The sequence below is a fragment of the Melopsittacus undulatus genome, chromosome 5, assembly GCF_012275295.1.
Source record: "Melopsittacus undulatus isolate bMelUnd1 chromosome 5, bMelUnd1.mat.Z, whole genome shotgun sequence".
NCBI classification, from domain to species: domain Eukaryota; kingdom Metazoa; phylum Chordata; class Aves; order Psittaciformes; family Psittaculidae; genus Melopsittacus; species Melopsittacus undulatus.
Window position 1 is genome coordinate 84,257,853 of NC_047531.1, and position 23,552 is coordinate 84,281,404.

The window sequence follows — 23,552 nt, forward strand, 5'->3', positions numbered from 1 at the left end:
TTGCACCTGTTTGATGTGGCTCATAACACAGCAAGGGCATTGATGTGCAGCCGGCCAGGTGCATCACATGAGGAACACCATGTCCTGCTTTGGGAACAGGGCTGGTGGTGCTATGCAGAGCAGCACCTGGCCAGGCTCAGGAGGTAGATCCCTCCATGAGAGCTGTCCCTAGGTCTGTTTGTAGGGGGCTCTTGCACGCACTTCTGAGTGCCGACCACTACCAGCCTGTCATAGACGGATAGTGTTGGATCTCACAGGAAGCAGTAGCACTTGATCAGCAGCAGCATACATTTCCTTGTTGGTGATCTACTCCCCTGTTTTTGAGTTTCCATGCTACCACAGGCCTTGCAGAACAGGTTCCCAATGGGCAAGGCCATTGCATAGCCAGTTGTCAGGCTGGTGGCTGACACAACATCCCACAATGTGGCTTATGGATGGGCACTGATGTATGCTGATGCTGCTGCTTTCTGCCAGTATGTGCCAGTGGGCTGGCCAGGATCCGGCAGCTGCAGTTTGCCTTGCCAGGACTGCTCTTCCATAACAAGGGCCCTTTTCCTCATCTGTTGGCAGCTGCTGTATCACAACTGAGTTAGAGAAGTATGACAGCAAATGCTGTCAGACGCTGGAGCTCAGTTTGGCAAAGCTATTTTTAGGGGAGTACTGAAGTCTTCTATGGTGGGATTCATCTCTCCTGACTTTCTGTTGTCAATAGCTGATCTTGCTGTCTAGCTTTCTTTCACAGCTGTATCTGGAATCTATTTCATCTCATACCTAAAGTAAGTATCTAAAATAGACCAGACGACTCACACCTTTAGAAATGCTTCCTTTTCCTCCTCTGACTATAAAGAGAAACTGACTGAGTGGCTTATCTGGAAGTGTCTGCACTAGGTCCATTCATTGCTACCTCGTAAATGGATCCCACTGCTTGTGTGTGACAATCACAAGAAGTGTTATACCCTCTGTAGATAAAATTCTTTATGTTCAACTCTAAAATACATTTATCAAAGTGCTGATGGGATTTTTCTGGGTGCTTCCTTTTGAGAACTATTTCTCCTCTTCTGGTAGACAATGGGCTTGCAGTTACTTTTCCAACCTACTTCTGCTCTTCCACCTGGTTGCAGGCTGACAGCAGAGGACCTGGGCTAATGCTTATATATGTTATTCCTCAACATATATATGATGATATTTACAATATCATCATAGCTAAAAGCAGTCCCAATGCAGATTAGAATATATGTAAACTTGAAATTATCAGATGAGGCAAATTCTGATTTATTCTAGTGATATTCCAGTGGATGAGTCTAAGCATTTTAGAGATTTAAAAAAGTAGTAATTAAGGCATTAATAACTTGGCAAAGAGAGAAGTATGAGAATGGATCAGTTTATCTGAAGAATAGGATGAATTGCATCTCCTGTTTTCTGCATTCTTTTAAGGGAAAATTTCAATATGTACCTTCTTCCCTTGTTGTTAAAACTCAATTAATTAAACCAGAACTCAGCATTTAAAGACTAAAACAGGAACAGAGCAATTAAAACCATTATAGAAAAGAACCTTTTCCTGTGTTGCATATATTCTTATTAAATGGTAGAAAAGAGCTGTGTTTTGATTTGCTTACTGAGTAACAGCCAGAGTCCCTCTGGCTAAATAGAAGAATTGAATACAAACCCACAGTAAGTCAATAAATACACAATCATCACAGTACAGTTTTAAAAGCTCTATCAAGTAAAATCTAACAGGAAGTGTCATTATGGCAGATAAAAACATTGTCTGTAGTTAACTACCAAACCTTAGGGGAAAGTAAGAATTGATATCTTTATGGACTTACTAAGTTTATTATTTCTTTTACCTTTTGCAACTAAATAATACATTCCCATTATTTCATTGAATTAATTTCATCTTTAGTAAATAATGTATTTTTATAGAGATAAAGCTAAGCAAGGCTTTTCATATAAACTTTGTCAAAGTTTGTATTTCAGGAACTTACCTTTCTCTGGAAAGAAAGGGAATGGTGAGACAATACTTTTTCCTTTCAGAGTTCCTGAAGTTATTGGAGTCATAAACCTCCTTTCTCTATATTTAGAAATTGCTAGAATGGTCCTTTAATTAGATATGAATCTGATTTTGTAATTCAAGTTGCTGCAAAAGTGAGCACCGTGCTGTTACATTCAACTAGATGACCAAAGAATGCTTCTCGAGATACTTGTAAATGCCTGGAATGACTTCTGGTTTAAAGTCTTTCCTAGAAATTGAGAGTTCTGCTCTAGATTGGATTAGACATGGATTAGGTAGGTTTGCTCTGTGTATGTGCCTTGTGAGATGTGAGACATGATTTTCTACTTGTAAGCTGGGCTAGCTCTGGGTAGAATGCTCACTCTTTTTCCTTGGTCAGTCTGTACTCAGCTTGGGGTGATAGCTGTGTCAGGCCATATCTCCTGTCAGCACATGCATATACTGCCTGTGGTAGTGTTAATTAACTCCTGATTTGTTAATCTGTGGCAGGGGGTCTGTGATATCTTGAGGGAACCTGCTTCTCCTTAGATCTTGAGAGTAATCCCTTTGCACCTCTACATTGGGGTGATAACACAGATGGTTCATACCAAAACCTGACAGATGTCACTATGCAATTAATACACTTTGAGGAGCTAAGTCATCCCTTAGTATATCTGCTGGCCATCATCAAAGGCACCAAGAAGTGCTAATTGCTGAAGTTTCAGGTAAGATGCTTGGCTTGCTCTCTAGGCTCCTGTGCATGAGTTCTGCTACCCCATGACTGTGAGGTGGATGGTAGGTAGGCCTCTTTGGAGAGGTGCTTAAAGCAGCTTTAGTGTTTAGGAATAAAAGAAGCAAAGAGTGAACAAAACAAGTTGTTCCTCCCAGGAGAGGCTGGTACCACCAGCACGCTGCACTGGCAGGTAGGCTGCCACAGTAATGACAACACAAGAAACCTGCCTTCTTTTGCAAAGCTTTTTCATCAGCGATTGTGGGAAAGTTTTGCAATCATTGTAAGAAGGAAATCCAAGGTTTAAAAAATGCAGTGGAGTGCTCCACTTCTTGGAGTAGGCAGCGCTTTTGCTGTGACGTTGTGCTGGCTTCAAGCCTGAAAGCCCTAGGGCACGGGAAAGAAACAGCCTGACACCGCAGTGACACAAAGTAAGTTCTCTCTCTCTGCCTCTCACTGTCTCTCCCCACCCTCCCTTCCTGCTTCTTTCCATTTATTAGTTTGCTTAATTGTTAGGTGCAGGACAGAATAGGCTTTTTGTACATCTCAGTGTCCCTAAACTTGAAAGAGATTATGTAAAGTGACAAGGTACAATTCTGCTAATTAGATATTATTTAAAGGGTAAGCACTGTGGACAGTTGGATGTTTATCCCTCCATATAAAGATATTTCACTGCCATTAATTAATTAAAAATCATTAATTAAGTCTTGTACTATTTTTCTTGCCTCGTTTAATTTTAAATACCACTAGGGTCAATGATTCACTAGTTTGCCAAAGTGCATATTTTCATGGAGTGGTTATGGAAGATGTATTGTTTCATTATGTGTAAGAGAAATGTTTATGCAGTTTAACATTTTCTCTAAGTTTAAGGTAAATTATTAGGCTAGGAACATAGAATTAAATAAAATTAAATACTGTGTATAGAAAACCATGTCACTGATTTAGATACTGTTTATTTAACAAAGTCAGAGGTTTCACAAAGTTAATCATCAGCAAAATGCAAATCAATGAAGAATGTATTTGCTTTAGATAACTGTCTTTCAGCTCCCATCCTGTAAAGATTGACATAAATCTAAATTCACCATACTTTAATTATCTATGACTTCTTTTTTGCAATGGTTTTTGATTTGTGAGCTGCTGAAGATAATTTAAGGAAGGTTAGGTCAGGTTAGGTCAGGTCCCTTTACAAATTTCATATGTGGTTCACTCTGAAATACACGTGTTTGACTTTTGCATAGTTACTTTTGATAGATCATACTGGAGTTGGATTCAGAAGTAAGAATTGAAGTTAAAGTGCTTTATATCTATTAGACATCAGTGTCTATTTGCAATCATTAAGGGTAACTTTTAGGCACCTGTTGGGCTGCTAAGAGAGTTTTGTCCTTTCTGGGCATGGGTGGGCATTTCTCAGGGAGTCCAACTTGTTCCTAGGCATCTTGCTTGGAAGAACTGAGCTCTTCGAAGGAACAGAGCAACCTTTGCACACTAGCATGGCACCCTGCCACAGCCCTACTGCTTCTGCTGTTAAAAACCCCTCACAACACTTAAATGGCCTCTGCCCTTGGGTCAGCTGGCATCTGGGGCCTGCAAGAGAAGAGCTTTGAAAGATTGCCAGAGCAAGATGCAAAGGGGAGAGGGAGGAGAAGGAAGTGGGAGGTAATGCTACAGGCCGGTTTCTTGACCTATGTACCTCTATATTCCTCTAATACATATGCCAATTTTTATCAGAGCTAAATAGTTGGTTTCTGTACTACTGCACCAGTTTGCCAACAGAGGAACTTGGCAATAGCTCTTTTTGACTTAGCATTCCAGATCTCTCTGTATTAGCTGGTTTCCTCTGACCAGCCTAATCTACATCAACTAATGTATCTAACATGACTATATGCCCATGGCAGGGGGGTTGGAACTAGATGATCTTAAGGTGCTTTCCAACCCTAACTATTCTATGATTCTATATCAGAGCCAATTTTTAAATGGTAATCTTTGGCAGTCTCATTAAAGTAGCTACATTTATCATCTGTCTTGCCAGGAACTTGTAGAGACTTGTGGAACTAGATAGTCATATTTTCTTTTAATCAGTGCCCCTTTCCCTAATAGATCTTTACCTGCCATATCTCTTATCCTATTTTCTTCTCTGTCATAATTTGTGGTCTGGTTCTACAAACATTTATACAGTAAATAACGTGACTTATAGAAATCTTGACAGAATGGTGCAGGGTGGTATTCAGTATTTTTGCAAATTCACAGATGATGCAGTTAGAGAACATCCTTATAAATATAGCATAATACCAGCACCCTACTAGATCATACCAAAAGGTCATTAAATTTTCAATGTATCCAAGAAGGTCCTAAAGTCTTTTAGAAAGCAGGTTTCACAAAGCAGGTGCACCAATACTTAGCTCATTACAATGGCACTTTAAACACCCTTTAACACACTTCCTGAGAAGAGGTGTCAATGTGTAGAGATCTCAAGAAGTGTGTCACCATCTAGTATGTATGAAAAACATTGGAACCTTTATTCTTATGCAAATAATACTTAAATGTAGTGATATTTTCCAGGAAGACCTACATATCAGATCTGAAGGAGGAAAACCATGGACAGGTCAATCACTGCTGGCCAGCTTAAAGACAAGTCACTCTTCCAGGACAGCAACAGCAGTGCAGCTCCTGCCAAGAACCTGTGCCGTAACTGTTCAAAGCTAAAGGTATGATAGAGGAACCCTCACCATATATTTTCACTGGAATACTAAAAATGGGAATTTAAAGTTCTATCAAAAATCAGATAGTTGTATAGGACATTGACACAGTGTGTGCTGGAAACAATGTTCTAGGTTGTGAATCCAAGCACATAGAAGTCAAAAATGTACTCTGAAATAAAAAAGCAAGGCTGTGTTTTACTAAGGAAACATTTAAAGATGGGCCATAGTCATATTTGTAGTTGCAGTTACATAGAATCATAGAATAGTTAGGGTTGGAAAGGACCTCAAGATCATCTAGTTCCAACCCCCCTGCCATGGGCAGGGACACCTCACAGTAAACCATATCACCCAAGGCTTCATCCAACCTGGTCTTGAACACTGCCAGGGATGGAGCATTCACAACCTCCCTGGGCAACCCATTCCAGTGCCTCAGCACCCTCACAGTAAAGAATTTCTTCCTTATATCCAATCTAAACCTCTGCTGTTTAAGTTTCAAGCTGTTACCCCTTGTCCTGTCACTCCAGTCCCTAATGAATAGTCCCTCCCCAGCATCCTTGTAGGCCCCCTTCAGATACTGGAAGGCTGCTATGAGGTCTCCATGCAGCCTTCTCTTCTCCAGGCTGAACAGCCCCAACTTTCTCAGCCTGTCTTCATAGGGGAGGTGCTCCAGTCCCTGATCATCCTCGTGGCCTCCTCTGGACTTGTTCCAACAGTTCCATGTCCTTTTTATGTTGAGGACACCAGAACTGCACACAATGCTCCAAGTGAGGTCTCACGAGAGTAGCGGGGCAGGACCACCTCCTTTGACCTGCTGGTCACACTCCTTTTGATGCAGCCCAGGATACAGTTGCTTCCTGGGCTGTAAGCGCACACTGAAGCCGGCTCATGTTCATTTTCTCATTGACCAACACCCCCAAGTCCTTCTCTGCAGAGCTGCTCTGAATCTCTTCTCTGCTCAACCTGTAGCTGTGCCTGGGATTGCTCTGACCCAGGTGTAAGACTTTGCACTTGGCATGGTTAAACTTCATGAGGTTGGCATCAGCCCACCTCACAAGTGTGTCAAGGTCCCTCTGGATGGCATTCCTTCCCTTCAGTGTATCAACCTAATCACACAGCTTGGTGTCATCAGCAAACTTTCTGAGGGCACACTCAATCCCACTGTCCATGTCACTGACAAAGACATTAAACAAGACCGGTCCCAACACCGATCCCTGAAGGACACCACTCATTACTGGTTTCCATCTTTTTATAATTGCATTTTAGAACACAAGAAGTAGGAGTAATAAGACATGATGTAGCAATAGCAACAGTAGCAGTAATGAACAACTTTATGCTGCAAATTTTTCATAAGAAACAGCTAAAACAATATGTGGTAGAAAGATGGAAAGTACACACAGTCAGTGTGAAATTTCCTTTTCTTTGCAGCAGAAGAGGCTTTGAAGGCCATCCTGAGAGAGAAAGTAAAATCTTCTGGTTTAATGAAAACAATAGGAAGAATCTCTTCACAATAGGAAGAATCTCTTCACAGAGAATTAGAAAACAAACTATTTGATTTGTACATTTCTTGAGTAGGTACCTCAGGCATCCAGCTATGAAATAAATATGTATTTGCAAACTCAATTGTTTTCTCTCTTCAGGTATTTCTTGGAGCTCTAGCTTTTTCCTTTTTTGCCAAAGGATTTTCTGGAAGCTACATGAAGAGCATGTCCAGTCAAATTGAAAGGAGATTTGAAATCTCATCATCAATTGTCGGCATTATTGATGGCAGCTTTGAGATAGGTATGTGTATTATGTTTGAAAGTGGGTAAATACTACTTCTGAATATATTTTCCCTAAAAAAAAAATAATAACATATTTTTTCCATAAACTTACTGAATCTTCTTCCTCTTTTTGCAGGTAACTTACTGGTAATGGTACTGGTGAGCTACCTTGGACCAAGAGTTCATCGACCAAAAGTAATTGGTGTTGGATGCCTCATCATGTCTTTAGGAGCATTTTTGTCAGTCATGCCTCAATTCCTAATGGGACGGTAAATATGGAGAGTTTTCACATTTTGCACTAATTGAACTTGACCATATAAAGGGTTATTTAATCGTACACTTGGGTTAAAAGCTTGACAATAGTGGTGTCTTCCAGAAAATTGGAATTTTTTAATAGGTGGCTTTTTTAGGAGCAATTTTCTAATTTCCTCTTTGAAAGCTTACCTCTATCTACAGGTAAGTAAGACAGAAACCTCAGGTTTCTACAGAACTTATATATAATGAAAGTGGGTTGAATTTTTACCTAGGATGGATATATACAGATATTTATTTTTTTAAATAGATGTTCTCCCTCTTTTTACACTTAAATGAACTGTCATGAGATCTTCAAGGAAGAGGTTTCTTTCTCCATGGTAGCTATTCATGCTAAGCTCTTAAAATTATGACTATATTTATCTATCATCTCCACTAAGTTGAGGGAGAGTTAAATATCTAAATACCCTTCACATCTAAGCTTTAGTGATTCCACAGTTGTCAGAAGCAGTTCACACATCTCCAATCCATTAGCATCCTACTGAATAGTAGTTGAAAATAAAATCCCTCTGTCCCTCAAAAATGATCAATAACTGTGATAAGGAGGGTATTGAAAGAATTATATCCAGTGACCATGGTATGGAAAGTGGTCACAATCACCACTGTGCTTAGAAACTTACACTGCCAGAAGCAGAGCTATGGAATCTGATTCAACACAAACCCACAGCCAAGTTTGGAAGCAACTGAGCAAAGACATTCTCCACAGCACTGAGTAAAACCCAATGGCCCTGGGGACCTCACTGTCGTCCGTCACAATGTTAAAGGTTACCATCGATTGCCCCATCAGAAGGAATATCTGCTGTCCATTTATGCCAATGCAGCATAAATGTGCTCAAGCTGGCTTCAATTTTCTTAGCAGATTTGCTGTTAGCAGCAAACTGGCACATGTGTCTTGCAGCTGGTTTTAATCTCTTTATAGACACATATAGGTTACTAATAGATTCTTATCTAATGAATTTTAAACTAGCACAGAAGTCTTTGTAACATGTCTGTCACATAGATAAGAAACTATGGAAAACCATCAGTACTGTTGCATGCAGAATGATGTGGATAGACTCTGTTTCTGTCCTTTGGTCTAAAGAATGAGCTCTTAAACCCTGAAAGCAGATTTTCTGCTCTTCAGAGTAAGAAAATATGGGGTTAGTATGGTCAGAGTATTTTGAAAAAGATACAAAGAAACCTATATCTTTTTAAGTCAGAAGGCTAGAAATGGCTTGCCCCTTCATTTTACTTATATGTAAAAGGAATGAACATGAATGAACACAAGGCTCATACACACTTCCTGAAAAGCAGACTCTTTCATGTGTCAGTTGTATTTTACATAGTTGTTTTCCAGTTATAATTATGAAAGGATAACTGTTACTGTGCACAACTCCTCTATGAGTGTATCAGCTTGCTCCCTGGCATCATCTGAGGGCCATCCACTCACAGATGCTACAGAAACACCCAGCACAAAGAAAAACTTCGGTAAGCAAAAGCTCTAATGCTGGGTTCTCTTCTCCTTGTCCCTGTTTTATACACCTTCTTGTACTGAAAAACTACCCACTCCCTGTTAGAAACCATGATACATAAATACCCACCTTGTAATGGTTGTAAACCCCTGTATTTGATGTTATTTTTCTGTTGCAATAAAGTATTGTGAGTATTTTGTTCACAGAAATGTAAATGTTTATGGCCTGCAGGATGTGAGAAAACAACAAATTCCCGTCTGTGGCTCTTTGTGTTGATGGGGAACCTTTTACGTGGAATTGGGGAAGCACCAGTTATGCCACTGGGGGTGTCATATATTGATGATTTTGCTAAAGAAGAAAACTCAGCATTTTACATAGGTAATATGCCAATGAGTGATTTTTATGCTAAACATTTTTTTCTTTAACATTTCTGTAGCCAAGCAAATACTCTCCAAGAGAATCTATCTTATCTGCTCTGCTTGGGATAGTTGTACAGAGACAAAAAAGCCATGCAAAAGAGATCTCATGTTTATTTTGAAGGATATTCCCAGATGCTTCTTTTGCTGTGCCGCTTCTGCTACATGTGGCAGTGTTCTCTGTGATGAAGTGAGGCATAATCAAATACTCATTTCCCCAGAGTGAGAAGTCATATCTGTCTTATCTGGCAGTTTATCTTCAGTATCTCAGCTTTGTTCCTCTTAATCACTGTTTCACAGATAGGAAAATGATCCTCATTGTAATGATCAGTAATCACAGTGATGCAATTGCATTTCAGAAGCTTTTACCTGGCTTTTGAATGTTACATACAGCACATTTCCTGAAGGATTCTTTTATTAAACTCACCAGTTACTGAACTAAAAACCACCTCCTTGCCAGGGTGTTGCAATAAACCCCTTCTAAGTGGGATTTTGTTGTTGTTTTGACGGAAGATAGCCTGTTGGCCAACGCAGAAAGGTTACCCCCAAACTAATTAATTTGTTGCCAAATTGATTTAATAGCACGAAGTGTTTGTGTGGCTCAGGAAGGTCCAAATTGCTGACTGAAACAAACCTGGTGAAGTTGAACTGGTCATACAGTATGACACAGTTTCAGGAAGAGCTCAGCCTGCAAATGTTACAGGGTAAGACCATTGCAAATGTCTTAATTTGGGGATGAGGATGAGCTGAAATTCCTTTAATTTTTGCTATATCTAATTTTATTTATCAGTTGACTGAGTCAATTTATGATCAGTGTTTTCTGTAAAATAAATAAAAAACCTCCTATAATAAAACCAGTCAAGCCTTGCTGATTAATTTTGGCCATTTATCTCACCATTTGACCCTGAGCAAGAAGCTTCACCTTCCTGTCTCTCCTTTTGTTTTCTGCTCTTAGATGTTTTGTTGAGTAAGAATGTAAGTTGTTTTGAGGCAGAGACACCTTATTCATTTGCTCCTAGGGGAATTCTACCTTCTTCTTATCCCATGTTATCTCCTGTTACAGAGACAGAGGGAGGAACTGAAGCTTCAGTGAGGCCAGTAACAAAACTGAAAGCTGCTTTTTTCACTACTTTAGCTACTTATCACTAAATTTATTAATTTTGGGGTTTTTTTCATCCTCAGAAGTACCTGTTAACACACCAGTTAGCTGATTTGCTGTTCTGGTGCTGAATGAAACAAAGATTTTGTCTAATGAACTTTGCTCACTCACATACCTATGGAAAATATTCTCAGGGTCCTTAACCTAATTCCATGTCCACACACTTCTATTGTTCCCATCATCCTAATGTGACTCCAGACTGCAATGCCTTCTTATATATACATCATCAGATCAATTACAGCTACTAAAAATTAAACTAGGGACCTGAACAAAAACTACAGGGAAATGTCCTGACTTCTACAAACAGAACATTATGCAAGCTGTGAATAGAGTTGTAGGTACACTTAAGATACTTCCAGCAGGTCTAGAGTTGCTCGTTAGTTAACTCCCACAAGCTGAACTATGTAACTACAAAAATGTGAAGTAAGGAGGAAGAGAGATGAAAGTAATTGTGATGTTATCCCCTTTCTCCCTATTTCTTCCAAAACACCAATCTTGCCAATGAAATGCATGTGGTGATCCACGTGAGACCATGCTCAATTTGGCAAGACCCTGAGTGCGTCAAGGAACCTATTTCTACATGGTAGCTAGCATGTTGGCAGCTTATGGCTTGTTTTCTTACTGCTCAGAAGCTTTCCATTAGACATCCCCTAACACCCTGTGCCCCACTTCTGTATCTCCTCAGAGAAGGATGCATGCTTGTCTGTGCACTATTTTGCTCATTCTCTGGTACTGCCTCCTTTCTCTTACAGGCCTGGTGAGATCCTCAGGCATGTTTGGGCCAACCCTAGGCTTCCTGCTTGGATCTTTCTGTGCCAGCCTCTGGGTTGACATTGGCATTGTGGATATTGGTAAGAGACCATGGAGTGGTGCCTTAACTGATAATATAGCTGTGTATGATTCTATGATAATGGCTGTTCTATGATTCTATATAGGAACCTGCATGGCAAGAAGCTCCTTCCCAGTTTATTACTCCAAAAACGGGGACTCTAGAGGGTTTTTTCCTACTTGAAAGCTGGTGTGATTTACATTTTAATATCTGCAATGCTGTAGTTGACTGGAATGGCCACTGATGCAAGACCCCTACCCCCACTGCGGAAAAAACCTCTTTTAATGCTTGTGCATGCACTTGTCACACCGTTGTTGTACAGCTGTGAACAAATGAGGAAATGAAAGCCCATTCCTACACTGAAGGAACAGTGAAAGGCCTTTTCTTGTGGACACTTTCAACACTTGACAAAGATTATGTTCTCTTAAGAAGCATGCAGCAGAAATTCGTATGAAACCTCATTTCACTATTCAAACAACTTTAAAGTCTCTCATTCCAGGAAAATTTGGGGAACTTCAAAGGAAAAAATGTGAAGTTTGGGAATGGAAAAAAAGAGGGGACAGAGGGAAATTGAGAAAGAAAAGATCTTTTTGGGGTGCTGAAGGGCCCTCTTGCTGTCGCTCATTCCTTCAGAAAGCATTGGAAAATTGTGTCAGGGAAATCTTACTATGGGTTTAAATAGAGATATCTATTTTTGACTGCTTGGGACTGATTTGATTTAAGCTGCATTTTGTTTCTTCATATGGAACATAGATCACCTCTGTTCTGATCCATAAATTATATATATATGGATACCAATAGTAAGTTTGATTGCTCTGCATGACGCTTAATCTATTTTCCTGTCTTTCTGTATTTTATAGATGCCATCAGCATAAATCCGAAGGATACCCGTTGGGTTGGTGCCTGGTGGCTGGGATTGCTTATCTGTGGAGCAGTTAACCTCATTGCTTCATTGCCTTTCTGGTTTTTGCCCTACTCCTTACCAAAAGAAGGAGAGAATGAAATACTGAAGATTAGTCATTTGCCTGTTCAGGGAGATCACTGTAAAACAGACCCCCCAGCTCAGCCTCCGTTAAAGTTTTCAGAAGCAGTAAAAGGTGAAAGATTATTGCCCAGATGTTTGCATGTGAATTCTTTCTCTTTGGTTCATTCTGAGCTCAGCATGGATTTGCATGGCCACAGCAAAGTGTGCATTTTTGTAGTGCAAATGATGAACAAAAATGCTTTTTAATTTGTAGGATTATAATTACATGCTAAGGGTGTGTTTCAGTCCTCTGCTTATGTCAGGCAGCTGGAAAAGCTCATTCTTTAGCACCAGAGATTGCTGGTTCAACACAGTAGTTGTTATGTCACATATTACAGCTATAATCTTATGATTATGAAAGAAGAAGGTGAAAAACATCCCATTTCTGGTTAATGACCAAACCACTGTTGTCAGGTTACTGTTTCACTGAGGCCAACATGTGGGAGGGAAACCCGGAACTAAGTACTACGTTATCTGTTGGAGGGATTTCAGTGGGTTCATACCTCCTACGTATGAGCTCAGTGATGCTGTTCACCTTGTATGGGCAATATCAGATCCAACTACCTATTACTGGACTCCCCCAAGGCTTTTATTTGTATATATGTAGGCATATGCACCCTTTAGTGGCCATGGAAGATGTGTTTTGAACTCTCTTTTAGGCAAGTGTGCAAACAGACTACAGGCTAAATACAAGTTTTCTTGTCCTTAATTCAATGGATTTAGATACTGTAATTGAGGGTCTCAGGAAAGGCACTCCCTTTCCCTGACCATCAGCTTCATGTTGGGTTCTAGTGTGGTTTGTGAAGGTTCCTGCTTTAGACACCAAACCTTTCACTTGGTACATTATAGAGTCTCAGTGTTCCTCTGGGGACCCAGTCTGGCAAGCCTTAGTGCCTTTGATGAATAGTCCTGTGTCACACACAGATAATCTAGGGTTTCTGATTCCTATTTGATTATCCACTATGATATTAAGCCTTGCTGCACACTTGCTGCACCAGTGAGTCATGAGGAAATCTCTCACTGCAGAAAGCATATATTTTGATAGGCAAAAAACTATAATCTGCAGAACAGCCAGTAATTAAATCAAAGTTAGTTTTATTATCTAAAGGTTGTGAAAACAACTATTCTCTGTGTTTACCAGGGTGTACAACATATATCTCTCCATTGCAGGTTTCTTCCCAGCTCTGAAGAAGCTGTTCGGAAATCCAGTTTTCCTGGTGTACATCTTCCTCACTATTCTGCAGTACAATTCTCTTGTTGGGCTGATAACCTATGAGACAAAGTTTATGGAACAGCAATTTAATGTATCAGTGGCAAGAGCTATCTTTCTAATTGGTAGGTACCTGTCCTTCTTTAAAATCCCAGTGTCAAAAAGAGCAATTTTAATTCTTATTTTGCCTTCCTTTTTAGGAGGATCTTATTGGGAACCATTTTGGTTAAAAAAAGAAAAAGACAAGAAAAAAGAAACTGGATTTTTTTTGGCTGAAGTTTTTATGAGAGTGAGGTTTTGGTATTGAAAGCATCTGTTTTCATTAACAAAACCCACATATAAGCTGTAGTTATAGCAGTAAGAAAAAAATATCCACTTTAGAAAATGTCTAATGAAATGTGTGATTTTTCCTTCTCAGAATAACATCTTGATATAAATCTTCTTCCATTTTGACTGTGAATACAATTTTTATGAGCAATGAGAAAAAAAAGTAAAATGAGTAATTTCATTCAGCTCAAATATCTGTGTTTATATTTGCCAGCTCCCTCAAAAATAAGTTCTTTGTAGTGTTCCACCCAAAAAAGAATGCTGTAATCATATTAATTTTACAATGATTAATGTGGTCTGCTAACGTGTCAAGAAAACTGGGTATTTGAGACCATTTCAGAGTTGATATTCCATTAGTCTGAAGGCACCTGTTTTGCTGCAGGTCAGGTACAAATATGGAAAGAACTTCCTTTTTTCTGTTCTCTTTCAGATTCAGGGAAAGTTTTAGAGAAACATGACCCAAAAACCCAACCAAACAAATAAACACAGGGAAAAGCCAGCCCTACATGATAAAAACATGTAAAATCTCTCTATTTAGCATGTAAATATTAGGGCTGGAGTTTGTGAAATGCTGAGCATTTAAATTCAACTCTTTCCGTGACTCACTCTTCAGAGCAAAATGGTATCCAATGCAAATCCAGATGTTGTCCCCTGTCATGTTACATGTTGGAGATTTCTTTTCTTTTTCTACCTTTCTGGAAGTTTACTAATTTGTTTGTTTGTTTGATGAAGGAGTGCCTATGAGCTAAGACATTTATCTCATTTACCCCAGTTTCTAACAGGCACCTTTATAGGTTTTTTATATCAGTGCATATACAAACAGTGTGAAAAGTACAGTGAAAAGGTAGGTAATGTTGAGGAGCTAAGCTTTCCAAAGTCAAAATATGATTTGAGAAAAATGGAAGTAAAAAGAATTACTTAAAGCTAATAAAAAGCCTGAAGGATCTGTTGGAAAATAGGTTGGTATCTGATATTTTGGTAAATACTAGAACAAGATATTTTTTCTTAACAGGCAAGTGATAAGAGTAAACATTTTTATTACCTTTTATTTGCAGGTGTGATACTTTTACCCATCACAATCCTGGGGATGTTTCTAGGAGGCTTTCTGATCAAGAAATTCAAACTTCACGTAACTGAAATGGCAAAGTTTGCATGCATTACCTTTATAGTAGCGTATTTGTTAAACCTCTTGTACTTCACATGCAGCTGTGAGGTACTCCAGGTGGCCGGTCTGACAGTGCCTTACTCTGGGTTTGTATCCCTTTGGGTTTGTGTTGGTTGTGTTTGTCCTGGTTGCTTCCTGCACCGTGCAGAACATGGTGTCTGTATCTGTTCCTTTGCTCTCACAAACCCATCTGGGTTTGTGTTCTTGTCTGGGCTACAAACCTTCTACTCTGTAAAACATTTTGATTTGAATTTAGATGAGTTCTGAAACATGTCTTCTCTGTTGATTTACTGTAGTTTTGCTATATCGTTTTCCTTGCCAAAAAATGTGTCTTGATTTAAAGACAAATTTCTGTTGAAATTAACCCCTTTTAGGTCATTTGCTAGTGTCAATCAGTGTGGTTTCAGCTAGAATGGAGCTACTGTGATTGATTATATAATTTTATTGCTCCCTTGGTGGTTATACATACAAGAAAATCCTGGGGTTTGAGACAGACTTGTCAGGCTATAATGATACCTAGTTTTGTGGGTAAGAATACCCTAGTTTTGGTTGTCAAATTTTGTTTAAACAAGACATTTCTTTTCCTAACTTGTTTATTTCTGGATATTGACAATATTCATATTCTGGAAAATGATTAATGAAGATGAAATTTATCACAAGCAAGTTAAAATTTTATATTATATCTCAAAGCTTTAATTTAAAGCTTGCCATGTAAGGAGTGGGATGTACAAAAAGTTGAAAGTGGCTTACTCATAGTCTACCAATGGCTTTGCCTTTAAAAGGGACCATCCTCTAGATCAACCTGTGTGGGGAGTTACCAGCCTCCTTTAGTATCTGCTGACCTGCCTGTGTCCATTTCTGGGAGGTAGAAAGTAGTCATGTCAGGAGTGTGTGCTGCCCAGATAGATGCTCTTCCTCCCTTACCAGGACCATGGTCATGCTTTCTTGAGCCCATTTTTCTAGCAGCCTGCTACAATTGCCTACTGTTTAAATATAGCTCAGTCTGGTCCAGCAAATTTCAAGGGATTTTAAAGGATTAAACTGAATCCAGCTGGGTTTGCTAGATTTTCAATTCAGACAGAAACTCAGTCTTGTGTTTTTAAGTCATGTTCAGGGAGATATCTAAGTTGTCTTGGCAAACCTGGCGTCTAGTTCAACTTTGAGATTAGTTACATGAAAGATATCAGAGGTTTATGTAGTTGAGAGAACTCTGGTTGAGTGCAATATCTGATACTAGAGAGCGAACTAAATATAAGCAGAAACATCAACACAGCAAATATTGAAAGAGCAATTACAGTTTCTCCAGGACAACCGACTGGAGAATTTAGTATGTGCTAAAATTGTTGTGGTTAAGTGACTCACTGTTTTATCCATTTAACAATGTGTAGTTTGAAGATGAACAGCAGCCTAAAGAAGGCTAAACCCCCCACTTGTTTTCTTTCTCAAAGACTGAAATGTGGCACCTTCAGGTGTGTTCTAGATTGAGAGGTAAGGAGGAAAAGAAAGGCAAATTTAAACCATTTTTCCTTCATACTGTGAGTGACTTCAAAGCTGGGGTGATTTGTTGATGGTATCTAAACCTTTTCTGAAGCTTGACCCCTGCTACCATGCCCTCTGAGTCACTGCCACTTTTAAGTCTCAATTCTAGTTGTCACCCTCTTAGCTTATCTAGCTCCTTGGGGCCTGATTTTGATGTTTCTTACAGAAATGCTGGTAGAAGTGTAAGCATTGAAAGTCCATGATAAACTACAACAAGAAATGAAATCTGATCAGAAATGGGGCTCAAGCCTGTTCCAGGTGCAGGGCTGCTGCCACTGCTGAATACGGTCAGAACTGAGACAGAAGCAGCGCTTCTCAGTTAGACTAATGCAACTTTCATTGCCAGTAACTAGCTCTGATCCAGTAAAAAAGATGTCAAGGACGTCTTGCTGCTGCAGTTTTATGTCATTTTAGATCACCACTTCTAGCATCCAAATATGGTATGGTATCTACTGCTAATGAAAAGTATAGCCAGTCTACAGGTCAATCAGCAACAATCCATAAAGAAGTTAATGCTTGATGAGAAACCTCAAGAGCTTTGGTTTAGCTGAAATTAGCTTTGTCTGCACATGACAACTTCACAGTCTATTGGATGGTAGCAGATACCTTTCCATGTTAATTCACTTTGTCCATGATTTTCCTGCATGTGCCTTGATGTTTTGTTTGTCTTTATAATCTGACCACATAATTCTTTTATTTCTTTCTGTTTTCCTCCAGATTAAAGCATATTTCATCCTCCAAAAACAGCTTCATGGCCAGTTGCAATGCTGACTGCAGCTGCAAGTTAGATCAGTGGGACCCTGTTTGTGGGGATAATGGGATCACTTACATGACAGCCTGCTTTGCAGGATGTAAATCATCAACTGGGACAGGAAAGAATATGGTAAATATATAGGTGGATAGGTGATTATTTAGTAAGGCCTGTTGCAATAGGACAAGGGGAGGAGGTTTTAAACTAAAAGAGGATCGATTTAGACTAGATATAAAGAAGAATCTTTTTATGATGAGGGTGGTGAAACACTGGAACAGGTTTTCCAGAGAGGTGGTAGATGCCTCAGCTCTGGAAATCTATTCACAGTCAGGCTGGATGTGGTTCTGAGCAACCTGATTTAGTTGAAGATATCCCAGGTCATTCTGGGTGAAATGGAACTAGATGACTTTTAAAGGCCCTTTCCAACCCAAACTATTCTATAGATTTATGATATAGCTAGATTTCACAATCTATGATTCTTTTTGGTTTTGCAATTAAGAAACCTGTGGACACAAAAGTCCTTTCTATATGGTTTAATCGTGTAGAAATAGAGTGAATGCAAAGTTGCAGGGAGGAATTTTAAGAGTTGGGGTGAGGTAAATGAGTTATTCAGGAAAGACATTAAAGCCCCAGACTCTTAAATTACATGTCTTGAATGCTTTTATTTTGATTTTCCTCTCAGCAAGATGACCATAAGTTTGGCTTTAAGTTTCTCAGTATATCTCTTGCTGTGTAGGTGCAACACTTCTAATATATACCTTTGTTAGCCTGGTTGTTAGACTAACAAAACCCAGTGGTGTCAACTTACGTATAGCTGACCTGTATAAAATCGTGAGTGCTGGTTTCACAAACTGTTACAGATCATAATGGAATTGCCTGCTTTCCTTAGCTGTCATAGCTCAGAAAAGCAAGTTATAACACTAAATTGCACAGCCAAGAGGTCCTGTAAATATACATCTGGTCATTTTGCTCAGCCATTTTCAGGACTTCCTGGGCAAGGCCATTAACAACAGGATTTCAAAAGTGAGTGCAAATGGTCATGTCTTCTGGCAGAAGCAGAATTGTCTCCATGTAACAATGCTGAAAAAGACAAGCAACATTTTCAAGCTTATATCTGTATATTCCAACAATATTCTCTATAATAATAATATTCTCTATAATAATATTCTCTATAATAATAATATATCTTCTATAAGCTATGAAACAGCCCACTCTCAATCCAATGCCAAATGCTGTTTCAGATGCTTAACAACAGCTTGTGTTGGGTCCACATCTATATTCTTATTGTTACCCATCTACTTCATAGGATTCCTGAGCAGAATGGCTGGATGACAGTTCATATCAGAATTTCATAGCTTTGACCTACTTTAAGCACACACAGAGCACCTTCTGTCCTAGCAATCACATGGTTGAAACTAGAGCCACAGTTGCTTTGTGTCTTTGGAGCAGCTCAGAGTGGCTGGAGCATACCAATGAACTTGGCCATCAGTCTGCAAAGATGATCAGGGAGGTTCTTTCAGCTTAAACAACAACCTGCCTGTTATGGGGAGTGAAAAAATCTAACTACTAAAACAGTTTTGTGCCACTGAATTCTGATTAAATATATTCATCTTCTCATCTTTTCCTTTCAGGTGTTTCACAATTGCAGCTGTGTGGAAGGACAAGGGCATGGGCTTGCCAATTCCTCTGCAGTTCTGGGACAATGCCAAAGAGAAAGCTGTACCAAAGCATTTCCCTATTTTTTAGCGTTACAGACTGCATGTGCATTTATTTTAGCCTTAGGAGGAACTCCTACATATATGATTATGTTTAGGTGAAATACTTTACCTTACCTTGGCCATAAAAGGGGAAAGAGAAACAGAATATGGTATCTACTATTTCATTCCTATTGTGAGGAATGGCATGCTGATCAGTTATGGCCCTGAGGCTGCCTGTACTCTGAAATCCAGCTCTCTTCAGAGGCACAGCAAAATGCCTGTCCATCAATTTAAGTCTAATTTAAGGCTGAGTAGATACTTTGGTGATGAAAATGGTGATCCTTATGCTGATCTTAAGCATTAGCTTTCACTTGCAGTGATAGGGGTGTTTTTAACAGAGCAACGAACTTCAAACAAGATGCAGTGCTAAGCTATATCCAAGGTGACTATACTGTCCATATTGCCCAGGAGAAAAACATTCACCTCTGTTAAGCCTCATTGCCTCACAGTGTTTTCTGGGTTATGAGAAGTCTCATACTCACATTGTTTTTTGTCAAGCTGTATAAACAGAGCTGTCAGAGCAATAATTTCTTAAACTGTTCATTCCTTCAGTTGTAAAGCAGCTCTTTGAAGAAAAGATAATGTTCTGTGCCTTTTGCATGGAGATTTCCATCCACTCATATTTATGAGTGAATTGCAGTCTTTAGCAATCAGCACACAGCTCTCCTGGCTAAGCTGATGATTCTTCTGCAGTATTTCCATTCTTACCATGTGCCTGCATTATGGACAAGGCTAACTTTGCTGGGCAGTTCTCAGAGCACTAATGTGTGTAATGAGAAGCCTTCACGTTAATGCTGACAAGACAGTATACTGATCGTATATCGCCAGGAAACAGGCTGGCCGTAGCATGTCTCCATTCTGCCCCGTGCCAGCTCAGTACTCCCCTCTGCTTTTTGTCAGTTCTTCCAGTTCATCAGATGAACATGGGCTGGTTCTCCATGGTAGGAATGAAGTGCTTTTGTAACCAGGTAACTCACATTCATTGTCCCTCTGTAAAATGCTAGAGGCAGAGGTAGGTTTTACCTGCGCGTATCTAGCAATGAGTGGACACCCTTGTTCTGTCTCTTCACCACTACACATTGCATTCTCTCCTAAAGCAAGGCAGCTTTTCAGAGCTTAACTTATGGACATGAATGTTTACTTTTAGCTGGTTCACTTTAACTTTTCTGCCCATCCTCTCCCAAAAGTGTTTATGATCCGTTGCCCTTGAGCACAAGATCCATTCTGTAGATTCTTCATTTATTTCAATGAGAGTTCATTCAATGAAGTCAGTGGAAGGAGGCTCCACATTTGTACTTTGGTGAATGTTTTCCTTTAGAGGTCGAGTGACCCACAGTACTCTTGCAATGGGACACATGCACATGTTCACAGCATGACTATAGCTACATTATTCTATTGTTCCCCAAAACAATATACTATTTTTGTTTTCTTTTTAGATCTGTTTCACCAGACCTGAAATCCTTTGCTGTTGGGATTGAAACTTTAGGTGGTAGAGTATTAGGTAAAACTTCCTGTCTTTGTGGGATTCAAGTAGGTCATCAAAGAGATAAGTTAAAGCTAGCAAGTGCAATGCTTTGCTCCAGATGGGAACAAAAGTCATTTTCAAACGTCTTTGTAAGCAGAAAATTCCCAAATCCTTTGTTTTCATTTCAAAATGTTTGGAGGAGCTTGCTATATATTTCCTGCTATGTAGTTACAGATTATTGTTATCTCTTCAGAAATTCTTTCTATGCAGCAAAGGAATCAGGAAAAGGAAAGAAATGTTACTGTAGTCCTGAGGTTTTTTTAGTTTCACTGGTACAACTACCAGAGCTTGATCAGTGTGGATATCCTTAACACCTATGCTGCCATTTGCTGACCTTATTTCCCTTAGAGCTACCACATATTCTGCCTATTATTTTGGTTTTCCTTTCTCTTTTTTTCTTAGTTTATCTGCACTAAATAATGATTGAAGTCTTTGGACATGTAGTCTGCCCTGCCTTTAGCAAAACTTGCCTTATCCTCACTTGTTTGCTGAAGTTTGAAACCTTCTCCATGCAGAAAAGCCCAAATAGTCATTTGGGTGTCTCTCCCAGTCTTCATACTTTAGTTGAATGCTGCAGAGTATCAATCTTGTGCTTTTATGAAATAGTTTTCTTCACAAAACTTCACATTATCTCTGAAATGGCTTACTGATTATATTAAAACATTATGATTGTCTAAAAGGGATTCTTATAGCACTACGTAAGTAATACACTTGTTACCTAGCTGGTTTTGAGTGAGTACTTAATTTGAGCCTTTTACACTCAGATAACTTTTAATGGCAAACTGTTGTGCAATACCTGAATAGATACATTAGTATTCATAAATATTAATAAGTCATGGCATGTAATTCCACAACAGTGAATGAAAAAAAAGTTGGTTGTATTATTTCTTTAAACAGCAGAAATTGAAATTCTAATAAAAATGCCATTAAAGTAGAACTAACATTTCCCTCTTTGAGTATAATAATGCTATAAACTTCCATCCTTTCAACTCCCTTTAGGTACTAGCTTAAATATTTTGTCAAAACTTGGAATCTCAAAGCTGGATATTTAGTCACATTTTACTCAGTTATAATTCAGAAACACTGAGATTAAATTCCTAATTTCTTTACCATGACATTAAACATTGAGATCTCCATGTCTGAGATCATGTAATAACAATTTTCTTTACAGGAGGACTCCCAGCCCCTATTTATTTTGGTGCCTTGATAGATGAAACCTGCTTGAAATGGGGGACAAAAAACTGTGGGGGATCTGGCTCTTGCCGTGTGTACGATACAAAAGCATTCAGGTAAGCTGGAGTCTTTTGCAATGGATTGGGAATTTGGCTTCTAAGGCAGCTTTGGGCACCATTACCAAGGTATGCTTTGCCATGTCAATTGTCAGTAAACTGATTAGAGTACTAAAACCACCAGAACTCCTTAGTTTGATTAGGCTGTATTAAACCAAATAAGCCAAACAATTCTGATTCAAGTCTGACATTTGACATTGCAGTACACTGCTTTACATTGCCAGAGTTAGTTCCTTTACTGAAGCCTTACTGCACTGAATAACTCTGCAATGCTTTGGCTTTGTGGGAGACTGAAAAACCACGGAGCAAGTTTAGTACTGAAGATGCTCTTCATTGTCCCTCATTTCTCTTCCTCCTAATGTATAAGACACCCCACAAAATCCACTTGGAGGGGGGACACAAATGACTGGTGGTACATGGAGACCTGTGGCCAGGAGCACTGAGTACTGCCAGTGAGGGGCTGGGGGAAGGCTGGAACAACAGGCAAAAAGCCCTTGCTGGTGCAGCATCTCCTGTCCCAGCCCTATAACAAAGCCTGCTGAATGGAACTGATTAGAACCTGCTTGGGGCTAAAGATCATGAGATTTTTTGCTTTCTGTCTGTTATTCCTCAAAATGTGTGGCAATACCTGACTGAGAATAGATGGTTTTGCCAAAGTGTCTTTGATGTCTTACTTGGTTCTACTCAGAATTGGCAAGCTTTATTAATACATTTTGTCACTTTTTTTTTCCCCCTAGAAATGTCTATCTTGGCCTCATTGCAGGACTACGGGCAGGATGCTGTCTTTTATACATAGTGGTCTCTGTTTTAATAATAAAACGCTTCAAAACACATGGCAAAGAGATGGAAGATGTTAAAAATACAGAAAGACCAACCAGCAAAGAGCCAGTTACTTCCAATAAAAAAGACATTCTTCCTGGTGCAAGAACCTCAGATGAGAGTGAAGAAACTCGTATGTAAAAAAAGAAACAAGGTCTTTACATAACTTTTCTTATGCTTCATGTTTTCTGAACACAACAGAAGCCTGACTTGTGACTTCAACAGCTATTTTACCTTTTTGGGGGGTTAAAAGATATCTTTGAAGCATTGACTTTTAATTTGCTTTACCTTATTGTCTTCTTCTCCTCATCTGAAACAACAGGGGGAAAAGGCTTTCAAAATTTTGGGGAACTTTACCATCCCTTTGCTCTCAGTCCCAATTTAAACCAATAGTAGGACTAGATGAAATGTTTCAAATGTCATATATTTGATTATGATCGAAACATTAAAAAGAAGAAATCCACAATAAACTGCTTTTCCATTTTTCATCAACTTCAAGTTCTCGTGCTCTGTATTTCATCCGACAGCTCTAAATGGCCAATCAAGTTATACTTGCTCAGTTGCTCTGATGGTCTTTGCTGCATGGTTCATCACAAGAACTCTGTTCCAGATTGGGTCTCACAGCCCACGCTCAGGTGAGAGGCCTGGAGCTGTCAATGAGCACCTTCTGAACAAGAACTGCACAACTCTGGGCTTTGTCTTGGGCACATTTAACACCAAAATGGAATGCAAACAAAAGCAAGTGGTGTATTAATTTTGCAGCACATCTCAGTATTGGGTTTGAATAAGATGACTATGAA

General features: G+C 39.3%; 1 protein-coding gene across 2 annotated transcripts; it reads left to right on the plus strand.

The window, feature by feature from the left end:
- Window positions 1-623: 623 nt before the first annotated feature.
- LOC101871958 (solute carrier organic anion transporter family member 1C1) lies at window positions 624-23,552 on the plus strand. Of its 2 annotated transcripts, XM_034062946.1 has the most exons (16): window positions 624-776; window positions 5,280-5,425; window positions 7,057-7,198; window positions 7,316-7,448; window positions 8,828-8,958; window positions 9,174-9,320; window positions 11,270-11,368; window positions 12,207-12,443; window positions 13,541-13,705; window positions 14,963-15,158; window positions 17,329-17,494; window positions 18,994-19,175; window positions 20,556-20,620; window positions 21,816-21,933; window positions 22,671-22,906; window positions 23,280-23,552. In XM_034062946.1, exons 2-15 carry the CDS (start codon window positions 5,315-5,317, stop codon window positions 22,891-22,893), a joined length of 2,115 nt encoding a protein of 704 aa, XP_033918837.1. In that variant the 5' UTR covers window positions 624-776; window positions 5,280-5,314; the 3' UTR covers window positions 22,894-22,906; window positions 23,280-23,552. The 2 variants fall into 2 exon arrangements, with proteins under 2 accessions (XP_033918837.1, XP_033918836.1); XM_034062945.1 differs by lacking the exon at window positions 23,280-23,552 and having other exon boundaries at window positions 22,671-23,221.